The 21,039-nt window shown below is 48.9% G+C and overlaps 1 protein-coding gene across 6 annotated transcripts in view; it reads right to left on the bottom strand.

Annotated features, from left to right (window-relative positions):
* Positions 1 to 21,039, bottom strand: part of BCORL1 (BCL6 corepressor like 1) — a 71,462-nt gene that overhangs the window by 29,210 nt on the left and 21,213 nt on the right. For 5 of the 6 annotated variants that reach the window (XM_058658311.1, XM_058658312.1, XM_058658315.1 and 2 more), the window contains 3 exons: positions 14,060 to 14,189; positions 8,601 to 8,691; positions 5,077 to 8,343 (listed from right to left, as the gene is read on the bottom strand). In XM_058658311.1, the coding sequence (XP_058514294.1) occupies positions 5,077 to 8,343; positions 8,601 to 8,691; positions 14,060 to 14,145 (3,444 nt within the window). In that variant the 5' untranslated portion in view covers positions 14,146 to 14,189. The remainder of the gene's footprint in view (positions 1 to 5,076; positions 8,344 to 8,600; positions 8,692 to 14,059; positions 14,190 to 21,039) is intronic. The other variant, XM_004587689.2, reaches the window with a different exon arrangement.

Below are 21,039 nucleotides of genomic sequence, written 5' to 3'. Positions count from 1 at the left end.
CAGAGTGAACTAGAAGATGAAAGACATGTCTATCTCTCCCTCTCTCTCTATGATGCCTTTCAAGTAAATAAATCTTTTAAAAGAAAAAAGGAAGAAGAAGAAAGGAAACAAAGTTCTTCCCAGAGCAGGTATCATTGTACAGCAAGTTAAGCCACTGTTCTGATGCTGGCATCCTATACTGGAGTGTGGGTTCAATTCCCGGCTGCTCTGCTTTAGATTCAGCTCCCTGCCAATGCATCCTGAGAAGCAGCAATGATGATTCTGCCACCCACAAGGGTGATCCAGATGGAGTTATGGTCTCCTAGCTTCAGCCTGGACTAGAGCTGGCATTTGAGCAGGGAACTAGTGAATGGGAAATCTCTCAATCTCTATCTCACATTTTAAGTGTAAATAAACTAATAAAGAAACATTAAAAAACGGGTCCGGCGCAGTGGCCTAGCGGCTAAAGCTCCTTGCCTTGAAGTTGCCAGGATCCCATATGGGTGCCGGTTCTAATCCCGGCAGCCCTGCTTCCCATCCAGCTCCCTGCTTGTGGCCTGGGAAAGCAGTCGAGGACAGCCCAAAGCCTTGGGACCCTGCACCCGCATGGGAGACCCGAAGAAGTTCCTGGCTCCGGGCTTCGGATCGGCACAGCACCGGCCGTTGAGGCTCACTTGGGGAGTGAATCATCGGACGGAAGATCTTCCTCTCTGTCTCTCCTCCTCTATGTATATCTGACTTTGTAATAAAAAATAAATAAATCTTTAAATAATGTCTACAGAATCTGCATTCACTCATCATCCAGAGTCACTGTAAAAGGTACAAACTTTACAACTCTGTCTATCCAAATACCAAAAACAACTCTTCTGCAAGTTGGGTTGACTACATTGTTCAAATAACTTAGCTGTGAATGGACCTGACACCAACAACTGAAAATAATTTTCAGTATGGGCCAACTCAAGAAAAAAATCGTTTGTTTTCATGTGTAAATTAATACCAGAGAGGAGATTCAACTATGGCAAAAAGAAAAACATGACACCAGGGCAACTGAAATCCCTCCAGACATATGAAGCACAATGCAAAGACCCGGGCATTATTAACAACACCACTTTAGACTGCAGCACTTGCCACTTCTCCAAGGGCTCTCATCTCTATTATTGGATTTTTATCCTCCCGACGACTCTGAGAAGGCTGACATTATCCATACTCAACGGACGAGGAAACTGAGGCTGGGTGATCTATGCAGGGCAGCCCACAGCCCAGGGGCTTCCTAAAAGGTGGGTCACTTGCAAGTTGGCTCATTTGTGTTGCAAAAAAAGGATATAGAGCTGGCAACAAGTCCCTGGGCTCCTGGACCCTGACCTGGGACCCCCGGCATCAGTTCTGACTACCTCTCCTTTCCCTACTCTCGCCTACTGCCTGATACATCCAGCAGGCATGATGGCCATGCTTATACACTGCAAAGCCACCCTCAGCCTGAAAGTCACCGATTTTCACAAGTTTGGAGGTCTTTCTATGCCACTCAATGAGACACAGAACAATGAGGGGTCTCCAGCATTCTGAGATCTAGGGAGTATGGAATAAACAAAATGTTTAAATAAGGAAAGCAGTGCCTAACCAGAAAGGAAGAGTTAAACCTACTTGAATTCTTTTTCCCCTAAGCAGACCTACCTCTAGAAGGTGTTCCCACACAGTCTACCTCCGGCTAAGAGATGGAAGAACCTATGTGAGGAAGGGGGAGTTACCCAATTCCCGGGACTCGCCCAAGCCCATCAACTCTCCTTGCTTGTTGTTCAACAGAGGGCTGGGCTGAAAGTTTCTCTCTCCTTGTGCTCTGTCAGTTTTTACAAAGTATCAGTGAATGAAAAGAATTTGAGAAGGGAGAAAATGAGGAACAGCTGCTCAAATACTGACCTTCAGGTATGGTCAGAAACTTCAAGTGGGGGGTGGAAATAGGAGTGAAATGTATATGAATTTGAACATGTCCTGTTTACTCCTGAGTTGTTTTTAGCTGCACCAGAACAGATACTAACTTCTGCTCCCCAAGACAGACAAAAACAAGAAATAACATCTAGAAGGGATTTCTGTCTGTGGCAGCATGGAAAGTAAAAATACCTTGTATACTCCAATTTATGCGAAAAGTTGAGAGGATAGAGAAGAACAGATAAATGAATATTCCAGTTAGCAGTTTTGAAACATCTTCCAAAGAATGAGAAAATAATAAGATGCTCCCAGAACCAATGAGGCAGAACTCTGATTATCGAGAATGTCCTTCAGGGTTTCCAGAGGCTCTGAGCAGGTAGGCAATGCAGGTGACAGGACAATACTCTGTTCCTCAGCCATGTCCTAAAGGGAACTCCTGTGAATTAACCTCTGATCTTGCTTGGCTTACCAGCAGTTTCTTTCTTGAGAAAATGGATGATTTAAAAAGAGAACGAAGTTACTTGGTCTGCAAGAAAATGGACATTTACTAAATCATTACAGACAAGTTACTAGGGCTGCATTGCATGCAGGTCCTTAACCCATAACTTCTTTTCTCTGACCTCTGCATTCATCAGCGGGTCTACTGAACTGTTCATCTTCTATAGGAAGAGTGGTGTCTGCTTGTTATTGAGTCTTCTGCAAGACATCAAGTTCCTTGAGAGCTGAGACTGTGCCTATTTTGGCGATAATACTCACAGTAAAAGTAATCTCTAACTTTTATTATGTGCCAAGTATTAAGCTAAGTGCTTATCATGTGTCAGGTACTTACATCAATCTAATCTAAGGAGAGAGAGAGAGAGATCACCTCATTTATTTCCTAACAACAGCTTTATTGAGCTGTATCACACAATTCACAATTGAAGTATATAATTCACCTGTTTTTAGTACAATCACAGATATATGTAACTATCACCACTTATCTAGTTCTGGAACTTTTCCATTACTGCACATGGAAACCCCACACTCACTAAACAGTCAAGACAATTCCTCCATCCTTACTAATCCTAGGTGATCACTAATCTACTTACTGCCTGCCTCTATGGGCTTCCCTAATCTGGACATTGCATATCACATCATTTAATCTGAACAACCACCGTATGAATAGGTACTATTACTGTCTCATTTTGTGGGTTAAAAAAAAAAAGAAAAAGAAAGAAAAACCAAAAAACTGAGGGCAAGAGAGAGTAGCTTGACCAGTATCACTAAGATCACTAAGAATCAAACTCAAGCTCTGGGCCTGGATCCAGAAAACAGATTCCTCACCAATTCTACTATATCATCCTCCTGAAGACAGTGTCCCTCTGCCTGGAGGGGTGGGGGCGTTTCAACAAACACTTGATAAATGTTCACTGAGCCAGTTGTGGGCAAGCAGAGGGAAGGTGGTACTGCTGAAGAACAGGGAATTGGGAACACACGAGACTAGCGTTGCAGCTTTGCCATTTGGTAGTTGTGTCAACTGTAACTTATCCCCTCTGAGCCTGTTTCCTTCATTTTCTCACCCATAAGTTGAGAACGACATTCATCTCACCAAGTTCCTGTTCAGACAATTAAATAGCATATGTAGAAAGCCCTTGGTATTAAGGAAGAGGGCAACAGGTCCAATCCCAATGACATGAATGATTATTCCTATTTCATTACCGACTGTTCTATGCCATGACCCAAGTTCTTACTTTGTCTCTGATACCCTGGGTTGGCGGGAGGGGGCTACTGAGTCAAATCTACCCAAATTCTATTCCAGGGATTCTTAACCTGGAGTCTGTACGTAGCCTTTGGGGAGGGGTTGTACCCATGAATCCAGTGAAATTACTGGCAAAAATCTGAGGCTGCGTTTCTAGTGATAGGATTCATGGTTCTCATCAGCTTCTCACAATGGTCTATGCATCAAAGAAGACAATGAACTTGTGCCATGAACAAACTCACAGCTCTCCAGTTAGAAGAGTATTTGTTAATGTCTACCAATATCAGATTTGTAAGCTTGTTAACAGAATTTCCCATTGCTCTATCTGCTGAATAAATCTTGTCCTCAAATGTTTTCAGAATCTTCCTGGGTTACCAATGGCCTAGGAGCTGTTCTCTGGAGGAATGGATTCAAGTAGCATGCTCCTGACCCACTCTTTTGCTTACCACACTGCAACCATCCACAGTCTATGATGAACCAACACTTGAATACTCACTTGCCTCACCCGCTAGATTCCTAACAAGCCAAACCCCAAATCTGCCACCTCAAACATGAGAACACTAGGAAACAGGAAGATTAGCCTAGAAGCTAACTGACTGACCTCACAGGACTTCATGGAAATCCTTAGCAGACTGCCCCTGTGGTACAAACAGTAACCCTGCCAAAGGACCTTTCCCTTCCTGAGCCCTAAGTCTCAAGGCCAGCAGTTAACTTGGTATAGGACAATGAAGAGTGGTTATGCATGGAACAGTCTGTTATTAATCTCCCTCGCCAATACCCTCTTCCACTTTCCAGCCTCATCTAGGACAATTGCTTCCCTAACCCCAAGGACAGAATCAGCTCCCACATTCTAAAACACATGAGCCAGCCTTTCCCCAGGCTAAAACACCATATATGCAGGATGTGACTTTAGAAAGGGGACAGTGTGTGTGATGGACAGATGGTCTAGAGGTAAACACTCACACGACCTACATTGAAATACTCAAGTTCAATACCTGGCTCCAGCCCCTGATTGCAGCCTCATGCCAATACAGGCTGGAGGGGGATTAGCAGGGGAGGGGTGATGGCTCAAGAAATGGGATTCCTGTCAGCCAAATGAGACATAGATTGAGTTTCCAAAGCTTGGCTTTGGCTCCCATTCAGTCCTAGCCATTGCAGGCATTTGGGAGGAGTGTGAATCAGATTGTTGCAACACACTCACACACTCCCTCTCATCCCTCCATGAAATAAACATAATTTTTAAGAATGGTTCAGGTGGTAACTTTTTAACAGCCAAAGACAGGGGATGGTGGGTCATTTTTCATTTGATAAAGGCCTTCTGGTCAGTTTGGTTTGCACAGCTACTCTAGGGGCACATGCAGTTGAGCTCAGAAGAGTTCAGCAAACCTGTAGGGGTCTCGCCTCCCCCCTCACCCGCTGCCCTGCCAGGGACTCACCTTGGGCCCCATGGAACTCCGGACTACAGGCTTAGCCTGTGGCTGCTGGTGCTCTTCGCCTTCTTTCTCTTTGCCACATTTCTTCTTGGGAGGCACGGGTTCCAGCATGTCATCTGGCTGCCACTGGTTCTTGCAAGTAAGGACCCCAACATTTTCCCGTTTCACTCGTGCCTGCCCGCCCTTTGGCCTCACTTCTGCTTGGCTCCTCTGGGCAGCGGCTGGGAGGCAGTCAGCCCGGAAGCAGGTAGCTAAATTAAAGACCACATCACCATCCACCTTCTCGGTTTTCACCCGCCCCAGATCCACCTGGCTTCCAAGCTGTGAAAGCTCCGTGCTGGAGCCCCTCTTGCTGCTCGGGACCACGTCCAAGATGAGCTCCTGGGAGTGGCTGTCATGAGGTAGCAAAGGCAGCTCAGGCGGGTTGCGTAGGCTTGGAGGGCTGGCCAGGACCAGCTCGTGGGACATGTAGGTGGCTAGCACCTGGTTCTTGGGCTTCACATCTCCTGCCAGCTTTAAGCCACAAGCACCCTGGGGGCCTTCCAGCTTAGGGGTGCTGTCAGGGCCGAGGTGGCTCTCAGATTCCTCAGGCCCCGGAGTCCCTCTAATGTCCCCGCTGCTAGGCTGCACAGACAGTGCCAGGGTCCCTGTCTGTGGGCTCAGAGTTAGCAGCACGGGGCTAACTTGTTCTTCGTAAGGCTTGGCAGCAATCCGGCAAGTTTTGTTCTTTGTGATTGTGTCCTGCTCTGAAGCAAAATGGCCCCCGGGCCGTGGCTGCCCCTCAGGCAGTCCGTGCACGGCTTCACCAGAGCCAACAGCTGGCACGCCGGAGAACTCGGAAACTACGCTGGTGGGCCTGATGGGCACCCCCTGACTGGGAGCCAGCTGCCCGGCACTGGAAATGCCAATGGAAAGCAGAGACGCTTGGTGGTACGGTGACCAGCCAACAGGCAGGACCTGGGTGCTGGTGGGTTTCCCATTGACTGAACACCGTGGGTAAATATTGGCTGGCGCCGACGGCTTCCACAAGGACAGCTCCTTGGTTTGGCATGCTGGCAGTCCAGGGGCAATGCGGGCTGGGGTGAAACGAGTTTTGACTGTGCTTGGCTGTCCCTCGGCACCAGCCTGGCCACCCTTCTTGCTACACATGGTGCCGGTGCTCTTGGGCTCTCCTTGATCGATAATGGAGATGGGCTCTTGCTTGGGGAGATGGCGAGGGTCTCGGTTGAGGCCCAGGTTGGGGTCTTTATTCAGCAGCAGAGAGGCAGGCACTGGATTGGCCACTCCCACGTATGTGCCAGGAATGGTGCTGATCAGCGCGGTGGAATTTTTCACCCAGGTGCTCGGGTCTCCATTCCTCACAATCTCAGGGAATATGACAAAGGGTGAGGAAGTAGAGCCCAGGCAGGAGGTGACATTGCTGCCAGCAGCCTGGGTTGTACGCTGAGACCTAGAGAGGACCGTGGAGAGGAGGGCCTTGCTGCTGGTGTGCACGGGAGTCAGGACGGGCATGGGGGGCGTCTTGCGCTGGTTCGGCAATGGAAGCTTCTGGCGGTTGGACTTGGAGGAGAGGTCGAGGGGCATCTCGCTACACTCCGATGGAGAGGCCATCTCTCGCTCCAGCTGTGGCGGTGACTTGAGGGGAGAGAAAGTAACGGAAGTCCCTTCGGTTTGCTGCTCAGCACCGCCTGGCAACTTGGTGGGATGCAGTGGGGCCGAGCTCCCACTGGGGGGCGGCAGCAAAGGCTGAGAGGTTGGAAGCACCTTGGCAGAAGTGGTGGTGAGGGAGGTATCTGCCAAAGGCCCAGGGACCCCGTCGGGCGTGGTCTGGGTGGCGATACTGCTGGATGGGGAGGTGCAAGGAAGCCTGTTCACCTCCAGAGAGACCAGCTTGGAATCAGAAGTCAGAGGCCGGGCCACTGAAAATGCATACGGGTAACAGCGGAGCTCTGGGGAAGCCAGCACGCCTGGAAGACATCTGTCCTGCAGGTAGGATGGCAGGACAGGGAGCGTCAGAGTGGAAGAGACGCCCAGGGTGGTTGGCAGTGTGGCTACACTGAGTGGCTGCCCACAGCTCGGAGGTGGAATATATACCAGTGGCTGGTTTGGGGTCAGCACTGTCCCTGGCTGAAAGGACAAGGGAACTTTTTGCATAGCTGGTGCCTGAGCTGCAGGAAAACACACCCGGCTCAAACTGAAGGAGGCCGGGATGGGTGCCGAGGTGGGAACGGCAGTTGGTGTAGCAGCCGGCATGGGCGTGGGGGCTGGAGTGAAGATGGGGGCTGGGGTGGGTGCAGGCACAGGCGTTGGAGCAAAGGCGGGGATGAGGGTGGGAGTGGAAGATGGGCCAGAGGATGGGGAGGGAGTAGGCATGGGCACGGATGGAGGGGCAGGAGCGGCAGGAGGGGTGGATGCCGGCATAGGAGCCAGAACTGGAGTGGGAACGGGAGTGAGGACCAATGTAGGAGCTGAAGGGGGCACAGGAGCCTGGATTAGAGCCAGGGGTGGTGCTGAGACCGGGACTGAGAGGGCAGGAGCAGCGGCAGCTGACAAGGGAATAGAGCCCGATGGGGGTGCAGAAGCTGGCACGGGCACCAAGACGGACGCTGAAACAGAGAGGGGGTTTGAGTCAGAGATGAGCGTGGGCACGGAGGGGGGTGCCGAAGCAAGGGCCGGGACTGGTGCTAAGGGGGGAGAAGGAGCTGGGACTGAAGTGGCAACTTGGACTGGAACGAGCCCAGAATGGGGCACAGAAGCCGGGACGGAGAGGGGAACCTGGAATGAATCTGGAACTGATGGAGGAACAGAGGCTGCACCAGGAGCAGGGGGACAAATGGGGGCAGGCAGCGAAGTAAAGTTAGTGGTAACCAGAGGCAGGCTCCCCTCCACGGGGACTCCAGTTCCCAGAGTTGCCAAAATGAAGGTACTCTTTTCCCCGACAGTATGGCGAGAGTCCAAAGCCTTTGCCCCAGCCGGTGCCGGGGAGCACTCGGTCTGCTTGCTCATTGGGGGGCTGAGGGCAGTCCAGGAGCAGTCGGCCCTGCTCTCGCCAGCCTCGGCACTTTCACCCGGGGGCAGTTTGAGGCCGTCCCCTGTGCTGCTCAGCGGTGCCAGGAGGCCCTCGGCCTCGGCTGTGTTCCCCGCATAGTCCATTTTCGGCTGGAGATCATCACACTGCTCTTCTGATTTGTGCCCAAGTTTTTCTGTCGCATTGCCATCTGGGTCTCCCCCCCGGGCATTGCTGCCACTTCCAACTGCTGTGAGCTCCACCTGCAATGACAAAAGAGCATTGCTCCTCTCAGCTAGCCTCCCTGTGGCCGGTGCGAGGGTCCTGAGGCCCCTGGAAGGCCAGAGCTGCTCCTCTTGGCAACTGCACCAAGCAGCGATGGATAGCAGCCAACCAATTGCTTTCCCATCTTCAGCAAGTCCCAGCAAAGGTCCAGCCCCTTTCCTTGGGATGCAGGCTTAGCTGGTTGGGTCAGCTCTACTCTTTGGTGGGCAGCAGGTGGCTCCTCACAACCCCTTACCTTGGAAAAACTGCTGCTGACACAAAACTCCTGAGATCCAAAGTGCTGGCAGTCACCTGTCGTGGACTCCTCATCAGAAAGAGGTGCTCTTCTGCCAGGAGAGACACAACCAGAGAAGGAATATGAGGTCCTGGTTTATGACCCATCACCACCCTCCCCAGAATGCTGACCGCTGCCTGCCTGCGTTCCCACAAAACTTGCCCATTTTCCTCCCCTTGGCAGCTTGCAAGGGCTCATAAGGAAGTAGGGTTGGGGGAGGTCTGGGTTACAAAGCCCAGTTTGCACATCCAGTTTTACAGATTTCTGCCTAATTCGACTTCAGCCTGTTGCTCCCTTTAAATGGCAAGCTTCCACTAGGAGTGTGCAGGACTCCCAGTACCTTCATTCAACCCCCAACACCCAGAGCCTACCCATCGGGGTACTCCCCAGGATGGACAAGGCATGACCCTACAGGGTGAAGGAATGTCCTAAAGGCCTGAGAAGGCATGCAGGCCATTTTTGTTTTATTTTATTTTTTTAAAAGATTTATTTATTTATTTTTACAAAGTCAGATATATAGAGAGGAGAAGAGACAGAGAGGAAGATCTTCCATCCGATGATTCACTCCCCAAGTGAGCCGCAACGGCCAGTGCTGCGCCGATCAGAAGCCGGGAACCAGGAACCTCTTCCGGGTCTCCCATGTGGGTGCAGTGTCCCAAAACTTTGGGCCGTCCTCGACTGCTTTCCCAAGCCACAAGCAGGGAGCTGGATGGGAAGTAGAGCTGCCGGGATTAGAACCGGCGCCCATAAGGGGTCCCGGGGCGTTCAAGGCGAGGACTTTAGCCACTAGGTCACGCCGCCGGGCCCCATTTTTGTTTTAAAAGCTGTCTTATTTGAAGTCCATAAGGGGAGCTGGAGGTTGGTGCCATGAGGGTAATCCTTTTCTAAAACAAATCGCTGGCCACATTGTGTTTTCCAGGCTAGGCTGTCTGAATTGTCACCTGTTTGCCCGATCAGTCCGCCTAAAGCAGATACATGTGCTTAGTAGCATCAGTGCAGACAGTGATTCGAGGCCACCAGGTCACTGCATGTTGGGTGGCATTTTAAAGTCACTAATTCTTTCCCACCAGGGAACATTTCCTACTCCTCTACAGTTTCATCTGGCTCCTGCCAGCATGCCCCCTCCTACCCTTTTCCCACCCTTGCCTGAAACCCATCCCATCCCAGCCTCCCCACCCATCAAGGCCCCCCACTTTTCCCCTTGGCCTCCCAGCACTGCCATATTCTCTCCCCTCTGGAAGGGAGACTTCCTCAAGGTCATAGACTCAAAATCAGCCTGGCATATGCTGGCAGGAAGGGCTCAAGGCCAGAGAGATGGGTCCCAAGAGAGAAAAACTCAACTGTACCCCCACCTGCTGAAAAAGTCCTCTCCAAAGTTAAGAATCTTACAAAACAGTTATATTCTGGTTGGGGGGGGCAGCTAGGGGCTGAGGATAAGGATTAGACTGGGAGAGTAAAGTTACAGAAAGGGAAAAATACCTGTGAAACTTGTAGCAAGAAGGACCACAAGAACACACTGCCCCCTGCCCTGGAGAATAAGCCCAGGACACCAGAGCCTCAGCTGGGAACAGCCAGGGAGGAGGGCAGCATTAAAGAATAAGGGACCAAATGATACTGGGGCGTGTCTCCTTGGGTGGGCCTGACCTGTGTGCCCCATTTGCCCCAGAGAAAGGCACTGTATCTATACCCACCACCCCACCCCATTCTTACCCCCAGCCCCCTCACCAACTGCACTGGTGAAGTGGTTAACAGGGGTACTTGGATGCAACCCCAACAAAAATGGAAGGGCCCTGCTGACAACTCCCACCCTCCCACAAAAAAATGGGGAATCCCAAGGTGTGCCTGGGGTAAGGGAAGCAAGGAAAAAAAATAAGGTAAGGGAGAAGGAGGATTGTTCTCCTGAAGTGACAGCTAGGCTGGCAGAAATGGGAGGGTTCCAGTGCTGGAAATGACTGTTGATGATGAAAAGAAATGATCCTAAGGAGAGGCAAGGGTTTCTGGTGCTGCCTGGGTGGGGCAGGGGTAGGGGGTGTTGGGGAAGAGGCGGAAAGGAAAGGCGTGAGGGAAAGGGAAAAGCTCCTTTCATATAAATTGCCAAGAGACCAGACAAGCACGGCCTATATCCAGCCTTGGGCCAGGGGGAAGCGTGTTCTAACTAGACATGCCAATCGATGGTTCTGGGGGAGGACGGGAGTGCAGGGAAGGCAGCAGCAGTCTCCCCTCTTACTAACCTCACACGGGAAGGGGAAGGCCTGCTTATTTACATTCTTTCCCCTGCTGACCATACAAAGGGGAGCAAGCTGCATACTTGCTGCCCCTTGATGGGCTCCCACGCCTGCAATCCTACTTGAAAGCAAAAAGCCTGGCCTTCAAGGCAGCCACCACGAGAGAGAAGCCACAGAAGCAGGCTGAGAGGAAACTCAGTGATGGCAGCAGTGGCAACAGGCCTGGATGCTCCAGCCAGACCCCACGCCTCACTGCCAGCCCCTGAGGCTTGAGCACAAGGTCAAGCAGCCAGGTTTGAAACCCTCTGAGAAGGGTGTGTAGTGCTAAGCAAAGGTTAAAGTGTTTCACTGAGAGACACTCCTGGGACAGGAACAATTTGCAGGGTAGGGGTGCCTGGCGACAGCTAGGTCCCCCAGGCAGGGTTATGAGGGTGCAAGCTGGGGTGGGAAAGAATGGGACAAGAGAGCAGAAGGTCAAAACAGGCTGAAAATCCAGCTGCTGATTCTTCCTATCAGATGCTACAGGCTGGTATGTGCAAGGTTTGCTGAACTTAAACCAGAAATGGCCACAGCCATCTCAGGCCATTTTCCTAATGGTTAAGGGCTGATACCCCTTTCAAATTGGACAGACTGGGCCCAATGCAGTGGCTTAATTGGCTAATCCTCCCCTTGCAAAGTGCTGGCATTCCATATGATCACAGCTTCATGTCCTGGCTGCTCCAATTCCTATCCAGCTCCCTGCTTGTGGCCTGGGAAAGCAGTGGAGGATGGCTCAAATCCTTGGGCCCCTGCACTCATGTGGAAGACCCAGAAGAAGCCCTTAGTTCCTGGCTTCGGATTGGCTCAGCTCCAGCCATTGTGGCCATTTGGGAAGTGAGCTAGTGGATGGAATATCTTTCTCTCTATCTCTACTTCTCTCTAAATCTTGCTTTCCAACAAACATAAACAAATCTTTAAAAAACAATTGGATGGATCTTCTTTTGGTTCTTGTTGGGCTCAGAGTACTTGCAGGAGAAAAATATACAGCCTAACACACCCTGGGGGCGCCATCCTTCCAGTCCCTGCAGAGTGCCCTGCTGCGAGGCCAAGGCTGGTTTCCTTTATTCCTTTGCGGATCTTTGGCAAACATACATTCCACACCCTTTGCTGGTCCTATTCCTACTCATCCTCCAGCCCAGGCTCACAGGATACTGGCTTCCCTTCCTCTCCTCAGGAAGTATGTCATTCGAGACTGCCACGGACGCTGGACATGCCACCCTGTGGCCCTCGTCATCCATGTTCCATGACTATCAGTATGTGTGTAGTGTTTGCTGGATGGCAGGATGAGTTTGTGCTGGAAAGGAAGCAGGCAAGCCGACCCACAAAGATTTCACTGAAGGGTTGGCTAGAGTACCGCTCCGCCAAGGCAGCACAAAACCAGTCTCGGGACCGGGGTCCTCAGTTGTGTCTGATGAACCTGGGCAGGGTTGTAAAGCCTGACTCTCATAGTCTACCCCTGACTGCAGCCTTACAGCCCTCCCCACCACCCCATGTCCAAGTTCTACAAGTTGTATGGAGCTGAGAAAGATGGTTTTTAAAATAAGGTGGAATTACATTTTGAAAATTGGCTGTGGCACGGCCTAGACTCTGGCGAGAAGGCAACAATAAAAGGTGGATGAGATCAGAAGTGACAATGCTTAAAAGGTCATCTTAACCACTAGGTATCTTTGGTAATTTAGCATCCCGAGAAAGATCCATAAAGAGGGAAAATCAGATTTCAAGCCCATCTCCTGCTCCTTTCTTGGCAAGGATTTAGAATGGACAGTGAACCGAGGGAACTTGTCTACCGGTTTTTTTGGAAACCTGTAGTCAAGCCCTCTGCATCAAAGTCAGGACTACTTATAACAAGATTAACGCGACCTGCTAACACGTGCTTACACAAATCAATAGCACCACCCTGCCTTGCCCTGGATCATCTCTTACTAATCATCCAAGGACACACACCTCACACACAAAGGAGAATAACCTTTTTCTTGTTGCGTCTAAGAAGAATTCTGTCGTATTTTCCTTGGTCTTGACTTTTAGATTCTAAAATTACATTCCTTTTAAGTCCATCTCTAACTTGTTCCTCAGTGCAGAGAACATTAAGCTATCAGGCACTAATGGCTTAAGAAAATAAAAAAGGTCTATTCTCCTAACCTTAACCTCAGACAAGTACTTACTTATCCAGTTAGGTACAGAGAAGAAAGGAGATAAACACAAAGATATCTATTCCTTTTTGCCTTCAAAATTACCAATACTCTCTGACATGCACATTTATGTACCTACTTTGAACACTGACTCAAGAATCACCAGATCTTAAATTCCAACAAAGCTGTATTGTTCTGTGTTCTAGGTGATTTCTCTGGCACCTTTGAGTTTTAAGTCAATGGGCTGAAACAACAGTGAGACTCCAGAAAGCACAAGAGAACAAGGCCTTCCTCTTCAAATGGGAGAGGCACTGAAACCATCACCAGACACACTTCTTTGGCTAAGGGTTATGAAAGTCAACCATAAAATTGAAAGGCCATTTTGAGGGCCCTTGCTAGGGGAGCATGACCAGGAAGTGGTCTATCTCAGTGTCCATCAAATACTTTGGGTGTACAGGAAACTGAAAATATACTCAGATCAGGCAGGTGTCACCAACTCTTTTACAGAAAAACGTTATCAGGCAGTCTCATCCTCCTTTGACACTTCATAAGGATCTCACTGCGAATTATCCTTGGCCTTGCAAGGCAGGAAAGGGCTGGCCATTAGAAAGCCCACCACCAGTTCTCACTATTAAAGCTGCATGACAAAACAGTCTTTCTTCTAGGGCCAGGTCAGGGACCAAAAATATCTTCCATGTATCCTTGAGCACCACCCTTTGATGTAGCAAATAAAAATCGCCATTACCTAAGCTTCCTTCCCCTTGCTCTACTTTACAATCTAACAATTCTTAATGAGGAGATAAACTCTAGCCCACAAAAGGTCATCTGCTGGCCTCCTTGACTTCAGGTCACCTGAGCAGACACAGTATGACAGAGCTGGCCCCTCACACAGTCCATGCCAGCTCAAGAAAATTAGAAACAACCCAATTGCCTCCCAAGGACCCTCCTCCCAGGCCCCACTGCATGCAGCTTCCCTGAGGGTGACCAGATGCCACTCCAAGTCTGGAAACAGTCATACCCTCCTCACCTCTCCTCGTTGATGCCACACATGCGAATCCGGTCAGAACTGGTCCAGTCGTGCACGCCGCTGTAGAGCGGTGCTGTAGAGATCATGACAGCCACTCACCACCAGGTAAGACCTGTTGTGGCCACTCCCCCTGGGGAAAAAGAATCCCAAGACATCAAAACTGAGAACAACGACAGCTGCTGTAACCACCTTCTACACACCAGTATCTCAATAAAGGGATTAATTACAACATCTGCTTGTTAAAGCAGTCTCATTCCCAAGCCAGATCACTATGAAAAATTCAGGTCCAAACACTGAAGAGATAGTACCAGCTTTCCAGGAACTTATAGGCTTCAGGTTGAAGATGAGGACACTGCTAATCACCTCCAATGACCTTACAAAAAAATTTTTTTTCACTACTTGAAAGGGAAAGGGAGAGAGAGAATATCTTCCTTCTACTGGCTTACTACCCAAATGCCTGTATCAGCCAGGTCTGGGCCAGGCTGAAGCTGAGAGCTGGAACTCTATCCTGGTCTGCCATGTGGGTGTCAGGGGGCCCAAGTACTTGGGTCATCTTCTGCTTCTTTGAGAGTGCATTAGCAGGGAGCTAGATCAGAAATAGGGCAGCCAGGACCCAATCCGGTGCTCCAACATCGGATGCCAGCATTGTAGACAGTGGCTTAACCCCCTATGACACAATGCTGGTCCCTAGAGTGGTGTTTAAATTATTCTGAAAGACAAAAGTGCTTCAGTGTTCAAGGAAATTCATTGTTTTAGACAAGTGAGATAAGAGTATATTTTTCTTTTTTTTTAAGATTTATGTATTTATGGGCCCGGCGGCGTGGCCCAGTGGCTAAAGTTCTCACCTTGGACGCCCTGGGATCCCATATGGGCGCCGGTTCTAATCCCGGCAGCTCCACTTCCCATCCAGCTCCCTGCTTGTGGCCTGGGAAAGCAGTCGAGGACGGCCAAAAGCCTTGGGACCCTGCACCCGCGTGGGAGACCTGGAAGAGGTTCCAGGTTCCCGGCTTCGGATCGGCGCAGCTTTAAGCCGGATATACAGAGAGGAGGAGAGACAGAGAGGAAGATCTTCCGTCCGATGATTCACTCCCCAAGTGAGCCGCAACGGCCGGAGCTGCGCCGATCCGAAGCCGGGAACCAGGAACCTCTTCCAGGTCTCCCACGCGGGTGCAGGGTCCCAAGGCTTTTGGCCGTCCTCGACTGCTTTCCCAGGCCACAAGCAGGGAGCTGGATGGGAAGTGGAGCTGCCGGGATTAGAACCGGCGCCCATATGGGATCCCAGGGCGTCCAAGGTGAGAACTTTAGCCACTGGGCCACGCCGCCGGGCCCAAGAGTATATTTTGCTTTACTTATTTAGCCTAAGCCTAACCAACTACAATTAGAGGGTCATACTCATATATAAATGGTGCACTGAAAGATATGGGAAATATTTCTCATCTCTACTCTCACAGGTACTGAAGGATTTGAGTAATGCAGCTAAATGAAGCTCTCTAGTGGAAGCAGATACTTTCTTCATAAGACCTTCAAAAGCATTCTGCCTTTAAGTTAGACATAACACATACATCTAACCTGGAAGGAAGCTCCCTTCAAATCAGGTACAATATTCCGTGTACTATGACAATAAATAAACAAACACCAATGTTTTATCAATGCACACTTCTGCCCCTGTCCCTTGCTATTAGTCTGTCATCCCCATCTCCCACCCCATCCCCCTTCTCCAGCCAATGTCCAGCTCTTGCATGCTGTCAGCCACTGCATGGTCAATTCACCTCTGGGGAAAATGAGGCACTAAGCAAAAGAGATAGAGTGTTATGGTACAACAAGGTAAGCAGCCACTCGGGATGTCCACATCTCATATCAGAGTGCCTGGTTTGAGTCCCAGTTGCTCTGCTTCTGATCCAGCTTCCTGTTAATATGTCCTGGCAGACAGAAAATGATGGCTAATGTACTTCTGCCTCTGCCACCCATTTGGGAGACCTGGCTAAAGTTCCAGGCTCCTGGCTTCAGCCTGGCCCTGACCTGGACATTTTGGACATTTGGAGAGTGAACCAAAAGATGGAAGATTTTTCTTGCTTGCTCTGTAACTTTCAAGTAGATAAAAACAAGCAAATAAATAAGTATTTCTTAAACACCACAGACTCTTACACAATGACTTTGTCCGAAGATCCTTAAACTCTTCAGTTAATTTATTACCTAAAACTCATATTTATCAAAGCTCACCCAAACAGAATCTTAGAGTGATGACAATATTCTGCTGGTCTCCACTTTCCAATGAAGTCAATTACAGTAAAATACAATCATGTCAGAGATTTGTTCCATATGTATTTTTTTAAGTTACAGGTTGTTCATATCCAACAAGCACTTCTTTCTTAAAAACTGTTTATTATTGTCCATGATACAGTTTCATAGGCACAGTAGTTCATCTCTCCTCCTCCCCTTTTTCCCTACCCATTTTATCTTTCCACTATTTGTCCCCATGTTATCACAAAAGCACAGTAGCTCAGTTCATGGTTACAAGCTTAACTTTCTGATATTTCAACACATCCTGGCATGGTAAATACAGTATTGAAATGTAGAAGTATACTTATAAGTGGCAATGGGCGTCCCATTATTATTTAGGAGTAGAGCCACACATTGTCAACAAGTATATCTTTTTTTTTTAAAGTACAATGAAATTTAAGCTTATATACTGGATTTTTATTTATCTTTTTATTTTTTTTATTTTTATTACAAAGTCAGATATACTGAGAGGAGGAGAGATAGAGAGGAAGTGGAGCTGCCGGGATTAGAACCAGCGGCCATATGGGATCAAGGCGAGGACCTTAGCCACTAGGCCACACCGCCGAGCCCAACAAGTATATCTTGAGCTCCTACTATGTGTCAGCACTGTGCAAGGTGTTGGGGATTCCACAATTAACAAAACAAACCACAATCCTTATCTGTGTGCAGCTTCCATGGTAGAGAGAAGAGCTGGGTGATAAATATGTCAAATCATTCTACATCATAGCATGTTAGAAGGTGGTGCAAGACAGGTTAAGGGGTACAAGGAAAGTCTTGGGCATGTGTTTAGGGTGTGGGTAGACTACAGTTTGAAACAAAATAATCAGAATAGGCCTCGCTGAGAAGATATTTCAACAACATTATGAAGGTGAAGGAACAGGCAATGTGGTTATCAAGGCAAAAAAAACTTTCCAGGCAGAGCGAAGACAGTATGCAAAGGCTCCAAGTAGGAGATGCTAAGATCAAGAAGGGTCAGGAGGCCAGTGTGTCCTGGAGACAAGGAAGGAAGGAGGTGGTCGGAGAGCAGAGAGGTGTCAGCCCCTTACTCTTCGTGGACCTCATGGGTGCCTCATGGACTTCAAAGGTGCCATTGCCCTCACCTCTCTGCTTTACACCTCCCCATCTCCTTCCCAGCTTCTCTGGGGCCTGTCTCTCCCCCTTCCAACACTGTGGCACTACCCAAGCATCAACCCATGTTAACGCTGTCTCACCTCACTTCTGCCCCCTTTTCCCATCTTTTCTTTCTTCTGTCTTCCTTCATACTCTCCCCTCCTACTCCCTTTCCCCTTCTCTCCTTCATCTTTCCCCTTCCACTTTCTTTCTCATTTTGCTGCATTCCTCTTCCTCGTATTTCTTCCTCCTCCTCATCTCTCCCAGCTGTCTTTTTCGTCCCCTTTCCTCCACGTTTCTTCTATTTCTCAGCACATCCCTCTTTCACAACTTTCTCTGATACCTCTCTTCTCTAGCTGTACCTCACACATTGACACTTTCCTGAGTTTCCCTTTCAGTTTCCCCTCCTTTCCCTTCTCCACCACAGTCTGCTCTTGCCTCTTCCTGCCTCTGCCTTCAGTCTTCCTCTTGTCTTGGTCTCTCCTCATTCCCTGACACTTGCCTCTTTTTTCTTTCTCTGCTTTATTGGACCTCTTTCTAGTTCCTGCAGCTCTGGTATATATGGCAGCCTTGCTTCCTCATCTCTCTCTCAGTATTTGATCTCCAACAGTTTCAACTCACCCCTGTATGTAATGATGACTTTCAAGTCTGTATCTAGTTTTGATCTCCTGCCTTAGGCCCAGACCGGAATTTCCAGCTACCTACAAATCCCTGTCAAATGGATGTCTCCTGAGTCCCTCAAACCCATCAGGTCTCAAATCAGACTCATGATATGTCCTCAAGAAACTGTTCTCTGCCCCTATGCCTAGTGCATAGCATGTTCCCCTTCTTAGTTAATAGCACTACTGTTCCCTTTTCTGTAAACTTCCTCAACTCCTTCTCTATTCTCATTGCCCAGATCCAATCAGGAGCCAAACTTTAATATTGCCATCTCCATCCTCTCCTTCTGCCTCTCTTGCCACTTCCCTGATGTAAGCCTTCATCTCTTATCCAGAATATTATGCTCACCTCATAACTGCTCCCTTGGCCTCCAATCTCTAGATTCTACAAACAACTCATCTGAAGTGCCTGTTCAAAAATGTCATCCCCTCCTGCCTCAAAAACATTCAGAATCGCGTCCGAGTTCTTAGCACAGCCTTTAGGGGGTCGTCACAACCTGGGCTCAGAGCTCTCTCCAGGCTTCTGGTGTGCCTTCTCCTGCCATTAGCCTTGCCACCCTCGCCACCTTCAGCTCCCGACCCTTCCTTATAAACAGACCATCCAGTTTCAGAACTCGGCTGTTTCCTCACTCTGCTGGCCCCTTCCTGTGACCCCACTACCCCACTTCCTCTTCTCTGTCACCCTTCCAGCTTAAATGTAAATCCCACCCCCCCACCAGCTCTGACCCTGATCAGTTAACCCCTCACTCTCTGGTTCTCTTCAAACATCTAATTCCTACCACCACCCTCCCAAGCCCCCCACCATAGCACTGATTCTGAGTGAAACATCTGCCGACATCCATCCTCCAGACAACTAGACAATCACTTAGGAAAGAAGTATCATCCTGGGCCCAGCACAGTAGCCTAGTGGCTAAAGTCCTCGCCTTGAACATGCCAGGTTCCCATATGGGCGCCGGTTCTAATCCCGGCAGCTCCACTTCCCATCTAGCTCCTTGCTTGTGGCCTGGGAAAGCAGTAGAGGACGGCCCAAAGCTTTGGGACCCTGCACCTGCGTGGGAGACCCGAAGGAGGTTCCTGGTTCCTGGCTTCAGATAGGCGCAGCACCGGCTGTTGCGGCTCACTTGGGGAGTGAATCATTGGATGGAAGATCTTCCTCTCTGTCTCTCCTCTTCTCTGTATATCTGACTTTCCAATAAAAATAAATAAATCTTAAAAAAAAGAAGTATCATCCTTACCCACCTTCTTCCATACCTCAACCCTCCCCACTTTAACTGGAGGCCCACATGGGTGTGTATCCCCCTCAACCATATAAATAACATTGGGCCCAGTGCAGAAGCATAGTGGAGAAAGTCCTTGCCTTGCATGCACCAGGATTCGATAGAGGTGCCAGTTATAATCCCAGCAGGCCTGCTTCCCATCCAGGTTCCTGCTTGTGGCCTGGGAAAGTCCAAAGCTTTGGGACCCTGCACCCGCATGGGAGATCCAGAAGAAGTACCTGGCTCCTGGCTTCGGATCAGCTCAGCTCCGGCCGTTGGGGCCACTTGGGGAGTGGACCAGCAAATGGAAGACCTTCCTCTCTCTCTCTCCTTCTCTCTGTATATCTGATTTCCAATAAAAATAAATAAATCTTTTAAAAAATAACATTCAAAGTAAAATTAATTTTTTAAAAAAAGATCACCCTTTTTTGTCTCTGGTTCCTCGGAAATGTCTTACATACAGTAAGCATTCAGTAAATGTGTGTTGTATAGGACTGAAACCAGAACAGAGTGCACCATGCTTACTCACTACAGACAACACTGCAAAGTATCTATAGCACATCCTGGGCTGCTGGATTCTAACCTGACTCATCATCCAAACTGCTTGGAGCCTGTGGGAATGGCAGGTAACTGATGGATATGCAAACTCTGTCCTATCTAACACTTCCCACATCACTGGGGAAAAACCAGTTGTGCCTCCATTTACAATGCAATTCTTCACTCCATATAAATTTGTGCTTTTGCGGTTCTTTCAACTGTCTATGAAGTCTGTCTTGGCTCCCCTGCTGATTACTGCACAAAATAAAATCTTAAACACATTTTTATTTTTTATCTATATGAGAGTCATGATTTTTTTACCTTTTGCTGAAAATTATCTTTTAAACATTACTAAGACAGTTATGTGGGTTAGTGTAATTTTAGAAAGTTTTTTTAAAGATTTATTTATTTTTATTTGAAAGGCAGATTTATAGAGAGGAGAGACACACACAGAGAGAAATCTTCCACCTGTTGGTTCACTCTCTAAATGGCTATAACAGCCACAGCTGGGCAGGTCCAAATCCAGGAGCCAGGAGCGTCTTCCAGGTCTCCCACCCAAATGGATGGCAGGGGCCCAACTATTTGGGCCAGCCTCCATTGCTTTCCTAAGTCATTAGCAGGGAGCTGGATTGGAAACTGAGCAGCTGGGACATGAACTGGTAGCTATTTGGTATGCAGGCACTATAGGCAGAGGATTAACCTGTTATGCCACAGTGCTGGGGCCTCTAGAAACTTAGCATCCTACTTACTCAAGTGTTGACTATCTCTTAAATAGTTCAGAACATTTCCAGTTTAAGAAACAATGCCTCGAGGTGATGTTGTGGCAGAATGGGTTAAACTTGCAGTGTTCACATCCCACATAGCATGGGTTCATGTCCCAGCTGCTCCACTGCTGATCCAGCTCCCTGCTACTGTGCCTGGGAAAGCAGGGCAAGTTGACTTAAGTATTTGAGCTCCTGCTTTCACATGGGAGATGCAGATGAAGCTCCTGGCTGCTGGCTTTGACCTGGCCCAGCCCTGGCTGTTGCACCCATGTGGAGAGTGAACCACTGAACCAGTGGATGGAAGACGTTTTTCTTTGTCTCTCTCCTCCCTTGTCTGTGTAACTCTACTTTTCAAATAAATAAAAATAAGTCTT

This window comes from Ochotona princeps, chromosome X (genome assembly GCF_030435755.1).
Source record: "Ochotona princeps isolate mOchPri1 chromosome X, mOchPri1.hap1, whole genome shotgun sequence".
In the NCBI taxonomy this organism is placed as follows: Eukaryota; Metazoa; Chordata; class Mammalia; order Lagomorpha; family Ochotonidae; genus Ochotona; species Ochotona princeps.
The sequence above is the reverse complement of the archived record's forward strand: the minus strand, read 5'-3'. Positions and strand labels throughout refer to the sequence as shown.